This window comes from Salminus brasiliensis, chromosome 11, assembly GCF_030463535.1.
Source record: "Salminus brasiliensis chromosome 11, fSalBra1.hap2, whole genome shotgun sequence".
Lineage (NCBI taxonomy): Eukaryota > Metazoa > Chordata > Actinopteri > Characiformes > Bryconidae > Salminus > Salminus brasiliensis.
This window is the reverse complement of record NC_132888.1, coordinates 33,546,806-33,566,762: the sequence shown is the minus strand read 5'-3', so window position 1 is coordinate 33,566,762 and position 19,957 is coordinate 33,546,806. Positions and strand designations below refer to the sequence as shown.

At 37.4% G+C, this 19,957-nt stretch overlaps 1 protein-coding gene across 1 annotated transcript in view; it reads left to right on the top strand.

Moving 5' to 3' along the window:
• The window catches only part of egfem1 (EGF-like and EMI domain containing 1), a 66,473-nt gene that overhangs the window by 20,988 nt on the left and 25,528 nt on the right, over positions 1-19,957 (top strand). The window contains exons 8-16 of the mRNA XM_072690914.1: positions 4,284-4,406; positions 7,361-7,483; positions 8,305-8,442; positions 11,121-11,243; positions 12,459-12,581; positions 13,877-14,098; positions 14,236-14,367; positions 14,607-14,735; positions 15,602-15,736. Of these exons, the coding sequence (XP_072547015.1) occupies positions 4,284-4,406; positions 7,361-7,483; positions 8,305-8,442; positions 11,121-11,243; positions 12,459-12,581; positions 13,877-14,098; positions 14,236-14,367; positions 14,607-14,735; positions 15,602-15,736 (1,248 nt within the window). The remainder of the gene's footprint in view (positions 1-4,283; positions 4,407-7,360; positions 7,484-8,304; positions 8,443-11,120; positions 11,244-12,458; positions 12,582-13,876; positions 14,099-14,235; positions 14,368-14,606; positions 14,736-15,601; positions 15,737-19,957) is intronic.

Sequence of the window (19,957 nt, the reverse complement as noted above, 5' to 3'; positions counted from 1 at the left end):
AATGTTCTACTCTGAACATTCCAAACACACTGGTAAAACCATACTAACCAGAGACCAGCTATGGCAAATCACACTAGAGGGGCAGTGCATGCTAAAGGGTTAATTATAGATAATATAACATTGGTAAATGCTTATCCTGGGACAGGATTTTTTTACATATCTGATTACATTTTACATATTTGTGCTCATTCATCGACTACTGAAATTGTGAGCAAGCCAAACAGTAAGTAAGCGACAGTGCCAAGGATAAACTCCCCAGGACTGAAGGAAGGAACCTTGGGAGGAAACAAGACTCTCAACAGACCACCACATTTCTTTTCTTCTGCTCAGGTGCGCAAATAAACTATAATATAATGAAATATAATGTGACTAATATAGTCATAGTAGAGATGGTAAAAATACTGAAAGTAATGATTGTAAATGGTGGAAATAATAAAAACCTTAACCTTAACCTTAACATAGTCGGTAGGCAGACTGCAGTAGCAGGAGGAGGAGCAGCTAGTCTGATGCAGGTAGCAGTGGAGCCCATCGGTTAGTCTTCCAGCAGAGTCAGGCCAGACAAGTGGAAATCGAGGAATGAAAATAGATACAATTAGTTCTTATTGGATTCATGGAGTACAGTGAACATGAACAAAGAGTGTGGCTAACAACTGCGACTATGACTTACCACACAACCATATTACAGTTTTTCCCAAACACTTAAAGACATTTCCAGATACTTGGCTCAGTTTCTCAAAACTGTAAACACAAACTCCACAAATATCTTGCTTATAGCTAAAACAGCCCTCAAAACCATGTTCTCTCCTCTAAAATCTGATTCCTTCTACCAAAACAATACACGCAGCTATCATATGCATATATCTTTTACAGAGAATCAAACTGATGTGATAAATTCTAAATAGGGCCCTGGAGGCCTGTAACTATGAGAATTCATTATTTGTGACTAGATTAGATTTGTTAATGGAAAATATCTCGAAAGAAGATAATCTTGGGTTGTGTACATCAGTACTGTGCAAAATTCAGAATTTCATAATTTAATTAAAGTTTAAAAAATAAATAAAGGTGCACTTATTTGTCACTGTAGAAGACTTGCAAAAAGTATTCTGGGAAATGAAGTGCTGTCCTATCATTTTCCACAATTTGAAAGTTCCAATTACAATTTTAATGTTTTATAGAGTATGTTTGAGTATTGTGTACATAAAGCCCATACAATAATATGAAATGCATGTTGTAATCATATGTAATATATACAGTAAAGCTTCATTGTTCAATACACCTTAAATACATATCATGAATTTCTTTGAATTTCATGGAATTCCAGTTCTAATTCCTGCAATTCAAACTGGAATTGCTATTCCGTTTTCTGTTTCCAATCTTAATTCAAATTCAAATTTAGGAACTGAACTGAAATTTAGTGGTCAATCTCAATTTAATTCTGAATGTTGTTCAAACCTTTGCTGAGCTGGCCAAGTCTAATAAGCAAATCAGCGGACAGCGGTGTTCCGGTGGGCTAGCTTAGGCCTTAGCGTCAGCATAAGCCTTAGACAACAGGTGTTCTAACAATTCATCGTACCCATATAACTGGTTACTGCGCATGCATCATGATTCATGTGTTTGGCTGTCCGCCCATAATTTCATCCTACTTGGAGTTCTCGCATTTCATCAGATTCCTTGGTATTTATAATGTTTTATTGTGTTTTAATGTTAATTGCTTGATTTAAGTGTATAATAAAATCCCAGCTACATGTAATTGTTTTTCCATTGTTTAAATTCTGCACGTTTGTTCAGAATCGTCGAAAACATGTTGAAAACGTGTGCACAGTAGTCTATCAGATTATCCGACCTGTAGTTTTACTGCTGAATTCGCTTTCTGATGAGTTAATGTAGTCTATCAGATTATCCTAGCTACCTGTAGAGTAATTTACGTTAATGCCATTTTTCTATTAAATCGCTGGTGTTAGCGAAAAAGTAACAAAGAACGCGTTTTATTATTTCCTTATGAGTTACTACCACTCTATCTGTAAATGCGCGCTGTGGTAGGACAGTTCGACAGCTATATCTATAAATATAAGCTACGGTAGGGCATTTCGAAGGTCAACTCGACAGAACACCGGCTATAAAACCGAGACGTCACCCATTCGCTCTTTGCTTGCTTAATCCAGCCCAATAACTTATCATCCATTGATCTGTTAAAACGTCGTTGAAGCATTTTCACTTCTAACGCTTCTGTGTCTGAGTATTGTCGTGTTCGAGGTTAAACTATATTGAGATACTATTTATTTGTTCACCCGCTCAAGAACGTAAGGAAGTGCTAGCTAGCATTTAAACGTGTGATTAATCATAATTAATAATTAATTAATAATAAGTGGTGATTAATCATAATTAATCACACAATATTGTTGTGATTAGGATCAGCAGAAGCACTGAGCAGCACTGAGCAGAACATTTGTTACACCGATATTTGGCACTCCGGCTCTAAGCTGCAACAGGGTTTTCAAAAAAATCGTCTGTATTATATTCTGTGGTGTATACATTTTTCTCTTGTACATCACTGGATCCTTTGAATTGCGAGGTCAAATTACGAGCCGAACTAATACTAATAGTGCAACAACCCCACCATAGTTGCGACATGATAAGTTTGATTAAAAGGTAAACGAAACAAAACCCAAATTAACCAGGCTACGAAATATGCCTGACAACAGTCGAAAACACTTTTAATGCCTTTCGCCTTGAAATATGAGGTGTTATGCTCTAAATGTGTGCATTTTTTTATATTTGGTAAATTAGTTTAATTGCTGATTTATCAAACTAGCTTTAACTTGAGCAGACACTGTTGTTTAATTCCTGGTTTGTTCGTTTTCCCCAATAAACGCAGCCGTGTTGCCACTCAAGCATGACCACAAAGAGGTAAAAAGCACTTTCAATCTGGTCAAGTACAGACTCAAGTACAAGTACTGGTCAAGCAGTCTAGCTTGTGTACATGTGAACTTGTAGGGCTTGTCAAAGCAAGCTAAGAAGAGAAAGCTTTCACTGTACTAGGTCAGGGAGCGTTTCCGAATAGTAGTTTTTTGAATCTGTTGCTACTAATGTATTTAGTCAGCAATTACATGTATTGTGACAAATGTAGTGTATCTTGAAAATCAGACAGCATTTCAGACTGCATCCACTTTAATGAATGCAGGCATAAAATGATTTGCAAGCATATTTTTGCATTTCATAAATATTTATATGTATATTACAAAATGTGGGAGGTTAAAGAACTGAGGCAGAGGTTAAATTTCAGATGGGACGGTAGGGCTGAAAGGGGTGTAAAAGTGTTGATTCTCTGTGATAAAGCATAAAGCTTTTATTCTCTGAACAACATTTATAATTTCAGTATAACAAAAAATCATTAAATTAAATTAATTTAAATGTTTGCAAAGTCAGTGAATAATACTCCTAACAGAATTGTGGACTGTGATGTAATATTAGAAACATATTTCTTTTGTGACAAAGACCAACCCATGTTGAGCTTTGTATTGTACATATTTTGTTACCAGCAGGTTTCTTTTTTGTTTTAATAAAAAAATAGATTGTAATGATTAAGATTAAGATTGACTATGTTCAAAAGAGAATGAAAACAAAGGTTTCTGGTCTATCGTGATGTCGTTCTTCCATGAATCCTGTGGGTGTTCGGTGCATTCCAGCACTGTCTGTGCTTGCTTCTTCCCCACTCAAATAGCATTGGATACCTGGTTGTTAAAAAATGCTTTTATGAATTATTCACACAAGGTTAACAGGGGATGTGTTTTGACTTAAATAAAATAACACAAATTCAATATGAATACATTTCTAATATGAATTAATTAAAGAAACATTGCTCCAAATACATAATAATACATGATCCACAATTCCCCTGTTAATGTTCATTCATGGTAATATTAGAAAATATGTCACATAGCAATTAAAATAGCTAAATTAGCTAAATCTGCTAATTTGACAGTCACAGAGTACTTACAGAAATGTAGCGATCATTGTTTGTCAGTAACAGTTTGGTTGTGGGAAAACTCTATTGTCTGCTGAACCGAACCACACTATAAGTAGGTAAAAACAACACAGCGCTAACATTACATAAAGCACATACTTATGTGATGACTCATGTGGGTAGGTTGGGTGGTGTGAGCAGATATTAAACCTACACCACTGCTCTGCAATTTAAACATAGCCTTTAATATAGGAATAGAGCCTGTACAGAATGTAAGAGTGACTGTTGTCTTGTGTTCACTGTGTGTGTGTGTATGTAGTGAAAGATCCATGTCTGGAGGGTAAAAGTGGATGTGCTCAGCAGTGCAGCAGTGAGAATGGTCTCATAAAGTGCAGCTGCAAACCTGGATACACACTGGCCACAGACCTCAAAAGCTGTGATGGTAAACACATACGCACACATACTTGTTATACAACACTGTCATTTACAACACTGGGATCAGATGAGATGTGTTTTGTTTTTTTTTCATCAAAATGTAATTCAGCATTTTCTACTATTATTAGACTGGTGCTGAAATTGGGTTTAGATGAGTGCCATGCTACTTATACCAAATATCAAACATCGGAAAACATTTGAAGACACGAATGGCCCTGATTTTGGCTTGGTGTTAGCATTATTATTTGGACTTGGTCTTGTCTCAGTCTTATGGTAACATGTAGCAAAGTGCAAAGCTTCCTTTATTCTCCCAGTAAGCATAGAAAAGGCTGATAAAAATGGAAAGTTAACATGGTTGCTAAAATGTGTATGTGTGTGAGAGGAGTTGAGTGAGTGCTCTATCTTCAGTGTGTGGTGTGTAGTTTGTACAATGTTTGCGGTGTGTTGAGTGTGTGGTGTGAAGTATTTGTTTAGTGTATGTGGTGTATAGTATGTAGGATGTGTGTGATGTGTACAATGAATGTGGTTGCACGATATTGGAAAAATTTTACATTGCAATATTTCTTCTGCAATATAAATTGCGATATTAAACAATGCAGGACTTTTCACAGGAGTTTACCAGAAATCACAAAAAGTAAATGATTCACTGTGATAAATGAAAATGTTATTTTTAGTAAGAAATTCTTCTCCTAAATAAGAGCCTCATGTGAATGATGAAGGTTTGTGTCAAGAAGGAATACCGGAGGACATTACAGAATGCTACATCTTTGTGTTCACTTAAAACAGCATTAAACAAAGGAAGCTTGAATAACACATTAGGGAATTAACACGAGTGAACTTTTTATTTAACAATTAAATTCTTTTCAAGTTGTAAACATCATTAAACCAAAACTACAAAATTAAATAGCATCTGTACAACATGAGTAAATAAATATATCTTAAAATAAATGTCACTGTACTAGTCAAGTAAAATTTATTTGTATAGCGCTTTTTACAACTGTTGTAATTAGTAATTAGTAAAAGACAGAAACAAGCCAACGGCAACAGTGGCAAGGAAAAACTCCCTCCGAGCTGGAGGAAGAAACCTTGGGAGAAACCAAGACTCACAAGGGGGACCCAGAAGGTACCACAGACATGGGAGTACCCTGAAACGCTAGCGTCCATCTGCTCCACCTTCCACAAACCAAAAGTGATCGTGTGCAAGCAATGAGACGACAGCTCCAGCATCTCAGTGTACTACAATTTCCTGTGTCCATGAACCCCCTGGACCTACAACCTTTATCTAAGGGGAAACATTAATTACCAAGAGCTAAACTAAACAAATGAGTTTTCAGCCTAGATTTAAAGATTGAGACTGTGTCTGAGTCCCGAACATTATCTGGAAGGTTATTCCAGAGTTGGGGGGCTTTATAAGAAAAGGCTCTTCCCCCTGCTGAGGTTTTCTGAATTTTGGGAACTACTAAGAAGCCAGCATCCTGAAATCTAAGTATTCTTGATGGTTCATAAAATGTAATAAGATGCCGCAGGTACTCAGGAGCGAGGCCATGTTGGGCATTTTATGTTAATATAAAAATGTTGTATTCAATACGGAATTTAACTGGGAGCCAATGAAGTGCTGATGGAACTGGACTGATATGGTCAAATTGTCTAGTTTTAGTAAGGACCCTGGCTGCAGCATTTTGAACCAGCTGAAGTTTATTGAGGTACCTACTGGAACAACCTGACAAAATTGCATTACAGTAATCTAGCCTTGAGGTAATAAAAGCGTGTACTAGCTTTTCTGCAACCTGTAGAGATAAGGAGTTTCTTAGTTTGGCGATGTTCCTAAGCTGCATAAAGGCTGTCATACTAATATTAGCTGTATGTTGCTCAAGTGATCTGAATCGAATATGACGCCAAGATTTTTAGCTGCTAGACCAGGAATAATGGAAGCATCAGCTAAGTCTAACATTAAGTCTGATTTTGTCTTTTGAACCTTTGAACCTGTACTATTAAAAACAAATAACTAAGGTATAATAATATCCACACAGCACCTTTGATTCACAAATGTTTGAAAATAAAGTTCTCTTAGTAACAGGGCCATGGTAAAACTGCTGGTAAGCTGACTGATAACAGTCTGTCCACCACTGCAGGCTTGAGACAAAAACACTAACAAGTGATATTTCCACTTGCACTAAAAAGCCTCTCTGAGGGAGAGCTTGTAGAAGGAATGCATAGATACCTGCAAGCAAGTTTGGCAAGATGTGGAAAGCTCACTTTGTGTGTTTTCCACCGTGCAAGTGGATCCTCTTCTTTGTCAATTATACTCAGCTACCTGAAAGTGGCATCTGTGAAGTCTTGCAGTGGGCCCATAGTCTTACTTACAGATTTTAGGACATCCATGTCTTGCCAGGTTGGAATTACATGGCACGCCTTCTTGTCTGCAGACAGGACGTGTGTTAAAACCTTCTGCTGCTCCAGTATTCTGCTCATCATCATCTGTCTAGAACCCCATCTTGTTTGGCATTCTGATATGAAGGAGTGTAATGGTAGATTCATCTCCTTCTGAGCTTTGTCAAGAGCAACTTTGGCCTTCTAGCAGTGACACACTAGCTTCTTGCAGACACCTGTAGCACGGTTAATGCGTTCATCAATTTTCACTGCAGTTTCTAGGGAATACTAATTAAATCTTGGCTTTGAACAATGATAATATGAACAACAAAATACTCAGAAATATTTTCCAGCTCACATAATATACTAGCTAATATACTAATGCTAATGCAAATTTCTGCATACTTTTCCTTAATTAATTTTCAAAGAATTTGTCTCATGAACTTTAGTGTAATGTGCCCTACAGTTTTCAAAAGCGTGTCCCTATTACAATTATTTAAACATTGATCCTGTGATATGGTAACAAGTGCACAAATGTTTTTGGTGTTTTCTCTGTTCTGCTGGATAATGTATGTTTCACTGTCTCTTTAGATGTTGAGGAGTGTCTGTCTGGTCAAGCTAGGTGTGCTCATAGTTGTGTGAACACACCAGGTTCCTTCAGGTGTGTGTGTAACTCTGGCTTTGAGCTGGGAGTGGATGGGATGCAGTGCTACCGTGAGTACACACACACACACACACACACACACGCGCGCGCGCACACACACACACACACACACCTTGTATCAAGGCTAGTATTAGGCTTTTTAGGTGCAACACACCTAAAAGGTTTATAGACCTGGCTTGTGGCTCACCCACTCATCGGCAGGCTAGAGTTATTAGTATTCAAGTAAATATTTAGATTCAATACCAGTTCTTGTGCTAGCATGGGCTTTTTTTCTTTTTTTCTCCAAATTAAGAAATTTGTTTCTTTGAAAGAAAGGAAACTGAACCCACATCAGCTGCATCTCACAAATGCATGCACAGTATGTTTGCAATCATATAAAAGTAAGTAAAAGGCTATGTGAACACATACATTTAATAATAATTTAATTTCACTATAAATTATTTTTTTTAGCAGCTGGAGTTTAGTACTGAGTGGGTAGATGGTGCTCATTTCCCTCATTTATCCCATTTTTTAAACTTGAGAGATCTGGTGTTTTCCTTGCATTTCCTTGCATTTACGCATTGACTGCATACTAATGCTGCATTGGCAACAGTTTGGAAACAGGCGGTGGCTGACTTCAGATGTATCGGAGGAGGCATGTACTTGTCCTCACCTTCTTAGTGTCGGCAGCATTCCAGGTGCTGGGGAGAGTAGTAATGAATGGGTTAATTGGCTCGGCTAAGATTGGGGAGAAACCTAAAAATAAAATAAATAAAAGCACTCTGTGTGACCTAGATGAGTGGTACTTCACATGAGTGTGTGCTTTATTTAGTTAGAAGCCTGACTTTATTAGGGTAGCCAAATCCTTGTGCAAACACTTTTGTCTGCTCAGGTATTGAGATGGAGATTGTAAACAGCTGTGAGAAGGATAATGGAGGCTGTTCCCACCACTGTAAACACACCATCAGCGGCCCCGTCTGCTCCTGTAACCGCGGCTACCAACTCAACTACGACTTTAGGACATGTTCAGGTATAGTGCTGTGACTCTGTTTAGATTTCCAGTTAATCTGTTTACCTTCAATTGGGACTGCAATTAGCAGATAATGTACAGATAATATATGGTTAGTTACTGTGGTTCAAAGAATTGCACTGCAACTTTTCTTATAAAGCCCCCCCAACTCTGGAATAACCTTCCAGATACTCTCAGACACAGTCTCAATCTTTAAATCTAGGCTGAAAACTCATTTGTTTAGTTTAGCTCTTGGTAATAATATATGGTTTAAGTAGTTACTGTGGTTCAAAGAATTGCACTGCATATTCAGCTTGTATGTTGTGTTTGCTCTTATATACTCTACAGTGCGACACATATTGAAATTACATTTTTAAATATTAAGCATGCTGTGAACCTGATGTTCAGCATTTTCCAGATCATCTTTTGCATAAATAAGTCAAATAATTAGTGACCTGACTAGTACTAATTAGAGAGTAGTACACTCATTATTTTTTTATTTTCTGTATTTGGAATCACAGAAATTCACAGTATTTTGTACAGATTCCCTCTGCAATGCAATCGCTTTACTTTCCCCTTTTTGTTGTATGTAGATAGTACTTACTGTCTTTGCCTCCTGAAGTCCCATATATATTTTTGAAAGCAGAATAACATTTAAAAAACTGATTATAATAAAATATGTCAATATTAGCACTGGGCAAACAAACTGTTGGAAGATAGAAAATACAGTTTAGAGGAAAAAAATGAGATGGAAAATTGGCTGTTTTGTCATAAACCTTGTATCTCCAATACAGCAATTTCACAGGAGAAGGATTAAAAAACCTTCTTAACTTTCAATGAAAGAAAATGTAAAAATATTTTAAGTAATTTTAGAGCATTGTTGTTGGTCCATTCATCATATAATGTAAATACCAACTGCCAGATTTACATTATCTCAGAAAGAGCAAGTGGAAAAGAGCAAAAAATAGATATTTAAGATGATTGATTATTCAGTTATAAAAGTATGGTCTTAAACACATACTCTTAAAGCAAATAATTATAAAACTGTTGCTTTCCTTTTTGTCATGGTTTGCAGTCTTTCATACTGCCTCCTGTGGTTGTTTATTTCAGGAATTTCTTCTTTCTGTCTCCTCTTTGGAGTGAAGAAATATTGTTCTGTGAATTGGCAGACAGAAAGTTTTTGTAGGTTTTATTCTAACATCATGCATTACATCTACAATGAAATTAAAGTGAGTCTGTTCCAAAAGCAACTATAGAGGTCCAAGTCATGATACTTACCACTAGGCCAGACATATGAGCTTACACGGTTATTCAAAAAAAAAAAAAAAAAAAGCAGAATAAACTCTGGTTTGACAACCTTGATTCAGAAGAAACAATGAATGAGCAGGTGTCTCAAAACTTTTTTTTTTTTTTTTTACACATTATTGTTTCAGGTGAGCAGGCAACTTCCAAAGCATTTCACTGACTGTGCCTTCCTATAGATGAACAAATAAAAATGGGGATCTCCCAATGATAGGGCCAATGCTTAGCCATTTAGGAGCCAAGAGTATAAGTTTATTGATTTTAGGGGACAATTTGATTAATTTGTTATGTTTGTAAAATTAAAGATACAGTATGCATAATTCTGCAGTTAGGCTTTTAAACATATCAACACTTACTACTAATACTAATGACTAAATGAAAAGGTTTTTTTTGTTTTTGTTTTTTTGTAAATGAATTATCGAGTCATAAAAATATCCAATGTTAAATTCTATGTTGATGGGCTCTGAAATCAAGGTTGTCTCAACTGCAGCTTTGTTAGTCAATTGAGTAGGTGTTTGTGCATTGAGGCTTTCCCATGTGACCAAACATTTGTTTAAAAACACAAAACGCATAACTATATCTGTTGTGGCTTCTTACCAGATAATTTACAATCAGGCCCATTAAGGTTTTGATGTGATATTTCGGTTTATGAATTGCTAATGCCAATATGAGAAAATAGCACCACTACCAAGTACACTCTAGTAATAGTAAGTTTGTGTTTCCTCTTAATGTCCTCTTAACCTAGCAGTGTGAGACAAAGAGACTGAATTCCAAAGTGCTAATGATTAAAGGTGTGTGAATTTGGGGCACTGTATAACTGTATATCCATTACCTTCCAAAGAAAAGGACCTGCATCTATGGTTAAAGGCACTAAATTTAAAGCACAAATTACACATAATCGCTGTGCCACAAAGACAAAAAGTAACAGTCCGTTGTCTGTGTAAACCAGCATGTGCCTACACATTTCTGTCTGAACGTGAACCCAGAAAGCACATTTTAATCTCTATACACTGTGTTCAAATGTTTGTGGATGCCCCTTCTAATGAATGCATTCAACTACTTTAAGTTGCTGTCACAGGGGTGCACATACAGCTTGTCTCTATCGAGAAATATTGCCAATTTGCCTAATGGCAGGCGTGGGCTAGAGGTGTATAAGAGGTGTAAGTATGAGCTGTGGAGCAGTGTGTGTGCTCTCTGAAAGGATGGTGCGTATAAACTTTTATTTGACAACCTTGATTCAGAAGAAACAATGAATGAGCAGGTGTCCCAAAACCTTTGTCCATATAGTTCATGTGTATACTGTATTGTTGGGGAGGGACATTTAATGATCAAAGACATGAAATGTGCATGCATGAATTAACCAGGTATGTGTGAAAACAAGTGTGTATGTATTGCAGACAGTGATGAATGTGAAAGTGAAGAGGCATGCTGTCACCATTTCTGCAAGAACTATCCAGGAGGATATGAGTGTAGCTGCAAGCCAGGATATACCCTCAACCCTGATGGCTGCACATGTGATGGTGAGTGCTAGGGGTGTGGGGGGGTGATTCTTAGACTCAATCTCAATATGGATATGGACAATTCAGAATCAATTAACAAATGTCAAAAATAAATTATCGACATTTTAAGTGATTATGTAATGTTGACAGAACGCAAAGGGCAGAACTCGTGGAAGTAGGACGCCCGGACAGGCTGTGGCGTGCACATAACACAGACACAAGACATGAATGACAAATCTGACCAGCACCCTCCACATTAAGCATATGGAAACACTATGGCTCTTCTTGGCAGCAACTACAACTGGACGTTGTAGAGCAAGCAATGTGAAAACTTCCTCTTCGAAAAGGGCGAATCAAATTACAGAATATTGCAACTTATGTTGCCAAGGATGTGTTTCTGTATTCAGTCGTTGAGAATCAGGGCACTAAATCAACATTCAGCATCCCATCTGCAATAGGTAGGATAACTTGTAACACGTGAACATACATTGCCATAGAATCTTATGCTGCCGTAACTGCACATTTAAATACCTGAGGGGCAGCTAGCGAGAGCAGTGAATGAGAGCCACACACATGCAAATATGGCTGAGCTAAAGAATGTAGCAGAGGATCGACAGATCACCAAGAGAATTAGTTTTAGTTACAGACACATTTAACATGGTTGTTGCTGCTGATCTGGGTGAATTACTAAATGTCAAATGCTATGCCCATATGCTAAACCTGGCATCTCAGCGAGTGCTGAAGTCAAGGCAGCTAGGGAAGGTAAGCCATTTTACTGTTTTTCTGCCACAGCCCCACTGTAAAACCTTTCAGCTGACTTGCCACATTGCTTCACATTGCTGGTACATCAAATTGGAAATTGATGATGTGATTTGAACAATTAAAACATTTCCTTACTCTGTAGAGCCTGCCCATTCCATACAATCATACGTGTCTCACATCGTTAAGAGGCTTTGAAGACAGGTTGAACTGGTGGATTTGTGCATTCGTCTATGGCTTCGTACAAGTCGAAAATGCTCTTAGACTCCAGAGGGTTAATTGTACCTAGTAGCAGAATCTTGTATAGATAAAAAGAGGCATTAAGTGTGTGTGTTTGTGTGTGTGTGTGTGTGTGTGTGTGTACAGTACATGTGACTTGGTTAGTAGATATTTTTACCTCCATACTTTTTTTAGTTTCATACATGTTTGACAGTACCTGAATGTGTCTAACAGATATTTCAATATTTTTTTCCTTAGACGTTAATGAGTGTGTGTTGGAGACGTTAGGATGTGATCACTACTGTGCAAACATTCCAGGATCATATGAGTGTTTTTGTAGGGAGGGCTTCCGTCTTGAACGTGATCAACAGACGTGTGTCCGTGAGTACTACACTATGCTCAATACACACACGCACACACACAAGTGCACACACTCACACACACAAAAAAAAGCACTGCTGTAATTTTTTCATTCACTTTTATTTTAAATAACTATATTATTATACCATTAAACATAATTATTAACTGCATATTGTTTAACATTCCTTAATGTGTGATGTTTTAGTCTTGAGGTATACAATTTGAATAAATATTGTTTTTGTTTACTGTACTATTGCTTTAAGTGCTGCAAACTGAAGCAGGACGTTGATTCTCATTTTATTGCTGGTGAATGCTCAACTGCATAAATAAGTGCATTATGTTACATTTTAGAATTGTTTTACTTTCAACCAAGTATTTAGAAATTGCAAGCTTTCAGCTGTTTTGGTAGTAAACAAAACAAACCCTTGAAATAACCTAATACAAATAATATTAAGTTAATATTAAGTGCTTTCTCTTTTTAATGACTACTAAGAAGACTAACACTAAGAATTATTCAGCCCCTTCATGACAGGTGTCTTTAGTACTTAATAGAGCACCCTTGCTACTATGACCTGCTGCAAATGTGCTGCATTACCAGAGCCCAGCTTCTGGCAGCATTCCTGAGGAATTCCTCATGGGCAATGGCCTCCATGAACATTGGTTTTGCGTGCTGCAACTGCCGCTTTGCAAATCCCACTAAAGTGTTTCTGTAGGATTCAAGTAAGGTGACTGTGATGGCCAGTTCTGAATCTTTAGCTGCAGTACAATGTTTTCTGTGTAGTATGACCCCATTTACACTGTGTGGGGTGAAATATGCAAATCTGCTCCAGTTGTTTTTCTGTTCAGCCTCTACGTGTGCTGTGCTAAAGATGGTTGCTGTCTCAATTCTCAATTTTACATGTCGTTGTGCATGATTGTACACGTCCTCCATAATTATCTTCCTCATAGACACGGATCATGTGCTAAGGGACGTACTGCATGGGGAGTAGTTTCTGTTTTACTGGAGAGGTTTTAGTTGTATCTTGGAGAGACTGATTCATCTTTTGCATGGCTCGAATGCATCCCAGACCACTTCCTGAAGATTGGATTTGTATCTGTTTTAAGTGTGTCTTGAGTGATCTAGGGTGACCTGCTTTCGTTTAGTGAAGGACTGATTAGATAAAGTAAGTATTGGTTGGTTATTGTAAATACTGGGCTTCCATAATAATACATTTAATAATAGTTAGGCTAATACACTGACACACTTTAATGTAAACAAATAATACATTCTTTATATCCAATTTCTTGAAAACAAATGTATTTGGCTGTTTGTGCAGCTCTCTATGAGAGTGATGCAGAAGTAGAAGAGGAGGAGGAGAGGGATGAAGAGGAGCTGAAAATCCTTCGTCTTCCTGATCTTTTATTCCGGAGACCCCAACACCTCCTACAATACACTGCTGCCTTACACTCAACCTATGAGAAGAATGATGCATACACATTTCACATAGAAAACACAAATGACCAAGACCATGGAGAACCCACCATGATCAGCAAGATCAGTAAGAAAATTTAGTTTGTTTCTGTGTGTTTATATGTGTATATGTATATATATAGACAGATAGATAGATAGATAGATAGATGTATATGCGTGTGTTGCATATGTGTGATTATGTATGTGTTTGTATGTATGTATCAGTGTGTGTGACAGGGTATTTCGGTGAGGATTGCAGTGTTACATGTAAGGACTGTGCTAATGGTGGTGTTTGTGGAGAGAAGAGAAATGGCTGTGTGTGTAAGCCAGGCTGGATAGGGATGACCTGCAACCAGAGTAAGTCAAGATTACTTATTATTATATACTTATTATATACTTATTATTTCTTAAAATGATTTTAATCATTCAGGATCAGGATGTCTGAACCTGAATGGTCAAAACTAGTGAAATTAGATATTTTTTAGATAAAGATAATAACAGCTCAGAAACTGTGCAAACACAGACCCTATTATAGAACTCATAGAACATGCAGTAATAAAACCTTTCTGCACTAATGTGGTTTCTGATTTTAACAGGCTGTCCCCATGGCTTCTTTGGGATGCTTTGTAGAAGGAAATGTAACTGCCCTAATAAGGGACCCTGTCATGGCATGTATGGGGGATGCCTCTGTGCCCCTGGACTCTATGGAAAATTCTGTCACCTGTGTAAGTTTCCCCTTAATTGCCTGCTTTTTAAATCTTGAAGAAGTAGAAAGAAAAATGTACAGTGGACTTAGGCCCAGGTCACAACTATCCAATGAGATGAGATGGTTTTAGAATGTTTTAAAGGCTCAGGTTTTCTTAAAATAACAAAACAAGCAATACAAATTCTTATCTATGACCATCAACTTTAATCTCAATTAAAAACCTCAAATAACCGTCTAGCTGTAGAAACACTCAGATTAAGATATTATTCTATCACTGTTTTTAATGCTAATACTTGTTTTAAATTGTCATTTTTAAAAACAAATCTCTTAAAATAAATCGGGCATTAACATCCTCTGTGTGGAAGATATCAGTATCATTGTAGCCTATACCTCTGTCAGGAATGTTTCGTTTTATTGCCAGAAAGAACAGTTTTAGAATCTACTGTTTAATTCTGATAAATCTGATAATTTATCTTCATTGGCTTTGACTTGATACATCAATGACTTGGCTAACATGCCAGCCATGTTACCTTTCCTTTTCCCATTGCATGGTTATAAATGTGCAGTCACCATTCACTTTATTAGAACCCTCTACTTGTCACTTTCTTTCCCCCTAAGCTGTTCGCTTAGCTGTTCACTGTAACAGAAATTTGAAAGTGTCCAAATATTTGCATGCCACTGTATACATTTAGAGATGAGCCTACAACTGTACAACAGACTATAGCCCATCTGTTATCATGCACAATTTACAAAACACATTTTTTATCATGTTTAACCGTTTGACTCTGTAGAGGTGGAGTTACAGGGTACTGAAGTGACTAAAGTGTTGCCTGTGTGTATTTTCTGTCTAATAAAAGCTTTGTTTTTGGTGTCTGGCTGTGTCAGCATGCCCAAAGTGGACACATGGAGAGGGATGCTCAAAGGAGTGTGACTGTCTGCAGGACAACTCTCTGAACTGTGACCCTAAGAAAGGGTCCTGCACCTGCAAACCCGGCTACCAAGGCAACCGGTGCCACACAGGTAGGCTGGGGTTATAGTTCAATAATGCTATAGCCATTTAGTTCTTATTTAGGCAAAAACTAAAACAAAATAAAGTGTCAGAATCCAGTTTACTTTCAAAAATCTTTCAAATGGGGCCAGGACATGTTTGGTGTCAGACGTTTGCTTCTGCACTGGAGCTCTAAAGGCTAATGTAGCCAATAAATAATGGAAGTGTTTAGCCAGTAAGTAGCAAATTAGGTTCTTAAGTAACACTATATGTTCCTGTGCAGTTTCTGTCTTTTTATGACATGCTATTGTCTAAAAAATTGGACAGAGGTCTGATCAAAATTCAAGATGGCTGCCACTTTTAGCTGTGGCATACTTTTTTGTGTCCATTTTGTCTCCTGATTTAGAAATGTAGTTTGCATAACTCGCGTGCAGTATAGGATGTCAATACTTTTCAATAGGGTTTGACTGCATTAGACTTAAGTGCAAAATAATATAAACAAACTTTGAACACAAATGAACGACTACATTTAGAGTAACAGATAAATTGTGTTTTCCATGATCGATCACTTAAATTAATCACTTCAAGCCAATAATTAATACTTACTGTATTTGCTGGATCACACTAATTTTCCAATATAAAAAAATGTCAGCCACACAAGTAATAGTTTTGGTTACTACAAAATGTGCCACAGTTTTTTTCCGTAGCAGTTGCACAGAGCAGTGTAACTCTTCTGATGCTGTGTTGTGTGACCGCACAACTGGAAAATGCCAGCACAATTTTTGGATTCTTTTGGATTCTATGAGGAGAATGCCTGTCTGGCGAAAAGTCTTTTCTAAATACACAGGCTCGTAATTTCAGCTCTTTCGATTAAGATTCACTATGGTTCTTTTTTATTTACTGAATTATGCCTCCCTCTAGTGGCAGCTAATGTCAGTGCAGTATGGCTTATTCATTTCTGGGTGTCCAAGCACACTCACCATTTTGTCTATCCCATGCAAATAAGTTCAAATGACTGACTTGGTCATAAATTAAATTACATTGTTTGTGACTATGGGAGAGAGTGGGAGGTTTACCTTATTATTAATTATTTATGTTATAATTTTATAAAGACAAGTTACGTTTATCATAATACATTTTAGTAAGAAACAGTGACTCAAAAAGTTCAAATCAGATTTGACGCATACAAGATTATGCACAGTAGAACTTTCTGTGAATTTGTTGTACAGAGTTTAAGCCACTCAACTGACCTCCAACTGACTGTAGGCTCACAAAATGTCAGACAATATTTTGTCTGAACCTGACAACTAAGAACTAACCATTAACCATTAATTACTTAAATACCAAAATATGCACATGTTTATTCATATTCATATATTTATTGTATTTTAGCTGTTGCTATCTGCTCCTCTTGGACATTTTCCCTTCTTATTCTTTATTACTGCACTGCTTTTCATTACTGATTAGGTTCAAATACAATTAAATTTTTTAAATTCTATTTATTGTTATTGTATTGCATGACTGTGCTGTATTGTATAACTGCTACTGGCAATAAAGTATCTGTCTGTCTGTCTGTCTGTCTATCTATCTATCTATCTACCTACCTACATATCTATCTATCTATCTACTTACCTACCTACCTACCTATCTATCTACCTACCTACCTACTAAAATATGTAAGTCCTCCCCACCTCTTGCCACCTTGGTTGCTCTGTCCTTTACCAACATTTAGGAGTGCCTCTCTACTGTATCTGTTGTGTACATGAACTATACATTACAATAAACACTGAACACCAAAGCAGTAATGTATAGTAAATGGTGTTACACAAATATCCGCCCTGGTAGAACATGGCACCATCTTGGCCTGTCCAGGTCAGGCCGTCCTAGCAAGTGAAGCCCAAGAACAGACTGCAAAATGCAGTAAGTCTCCAACAATCCTAAAATGTCACCACAGGACCTACAGGTAGCTCTTGCCACATTTGATGTCAAAGTGTATGCATCTACTATCAAAAAGATACTGCACAAGTTTGATTTTCATGAGGTGTGCAAGAAGGAAGCTGTTGCTTTTAAATCTAAAAACGAACATCAGGACGACTACAATTTGCCAGGGAACACCTAGACAAAGAAAATACCTATGCTTATGGGTAGGAAAATCAATGTTTATTGCAATGTTGCAATAATCTAAAACCACTTAGTAACCACAAAAAAATCAACAGATAAGGAGGATTCAGAGTCCACGTGAATGTTAAAGTCACCAAGTAAGATTAGAGATAGGGACATAGACCTGGTGAAAAGTAAGCAACTGAAGTCTGATGAAAAAGTGTGAACAGGTTTGGCAGTGGAGCCAGACTCATTAAAGCCATACATTTGCCATATAACTGCCAGCCCAAGATCAAGATGCCTCAAAATCCCTCAAATCGCTCCACATGCATAGTACTTAATACATAGTACAGGTAAAGGGTTGACAATGGCTACTTTTTGACTACTTTTGGGATAAGATGGGGTGGTGATCATTCAACATCCTGACCATGTTCAGTGTGTGCGTGTGTGTTCGTGTGTGTGTGCATGTGTGTGCATGTGCCTGTGCGCATGTGTGTGGTGATGATATATATACTAGGTTACTGTAGATTTACTTTTTATCAAGAGCTATGTAGACATACAGTTAATCTAAAACGCTATTGGAAAGTGTGGACAAATTGTCAGTCTTAATGTTAAAAACTGTAACGTTTTTAATGTGCTATGTGGATTTTTGATAGCGTTGCTTGTTCCTTTATCATGCAGTACTTTGTGAGACCAGCAGGAGCCTCTGTGAACCTGAGTTAGTATCTGTTTCTTATCCTCTCACACCTTTCTTTCATTGTATATCTTACTCTAAAACTCATCCTTTTCTTTACTTGACTACCCCTCTGGATATTTTCTTGACACTGGCAGACAAAAATGGTCAGATTTCTATGAATAGTTGCCTGATTTGTACATTTTTAGTAAAAATGTGAGAAGCAGAAAATGTCAACTATAGTTTTCTATTTAAAAATGTAATATAATAAAGACAACGGGTGGACACAGTAAATACTCACAATATTTAGTATAATAAAATCATTGTGGAGTTAGAGGGGGAGAAGGAGGTACCTTTAGGGCTGCAAGAATGTGAAGTTGGGGGGTGGTTGGAGCTATAGATGACCCACATGTCCGAATGTTTGTGGTCACCCCTTCTAATAAATGCATTCAGTAATTTTACATTGCACCCATTGCTGACACAGATGTGCAAATGCACATACAACTTCTCTATTCCCTGTAAAGTATTGCCAATAGAATAGCAGAATGCATAGGCTAGGGGGTATAAATCCCCCCAACATTGAGCTGTAGAGTTGTGGAACTGAGTTGTCTGGAATGATGGTGCTCCATCTAATACTTTTGGGATGGGTAGGGGTGGTGATTATCCAACATTCTGCCCATGTTCATACTGTGTGTGTGTGTGTGTGTGTGCTAATGATGAAGAGGACAGAACAGTTTGTGTGTGCATTCCTGCTCATTTCTGAGCATGTGTGCATGCATATATGTGCATTAATATGATTGTGCTTACATACATATGTTAGAACCCTTTAGGTGGGTTGTGTCCACTTAAGACCTGGGAGTGAAGACATGGGAGGGAATACATGAGAGTGCGTGCAGACAAACACACACACATAAAGGATGCGGTCCCAGATTGTCAGTGTTTGTGTGTGTGTGTGTGTGTGTGTGTGTGTGTGTACACACACACACACACACACACACACACACACAAACACTGACAATCTGGGACCGCATCCTTTATTTAATGAGACAACCACATTCAGCTGTGCTGCTTTACAACTAAACCACAATAAAGACAAAACACACACAGTATTTCCAACACAGCACACTCCATGGAAACACTTTTAGTCATTGAGAAAACAAGTCAAAAGTCTGCTGTACTTACCAATGGAGCTAAGAGCAGATAAGGATAGCATGCAAAAGAGAGAGTAAGAGAGTATGTGTATTGTATCTATGTATATGGCAAAAATAACTAGGTTTCGCAGTTTCTCTTAAAATAACGATGTGAAAGATTACAGTAGCAGTAAAAGCATATTTCACAATATTATGTATTCCACACTAACTTTGGCAGTTGATCCGCTGTTCATATGCATGCCGATTTATCCTGCTGCTGTCCACTCTGTGCATGGAGGGGCAATGATTGATGTATTGGTCATTGCGTGCACTGCACTGTTTTCCTACAA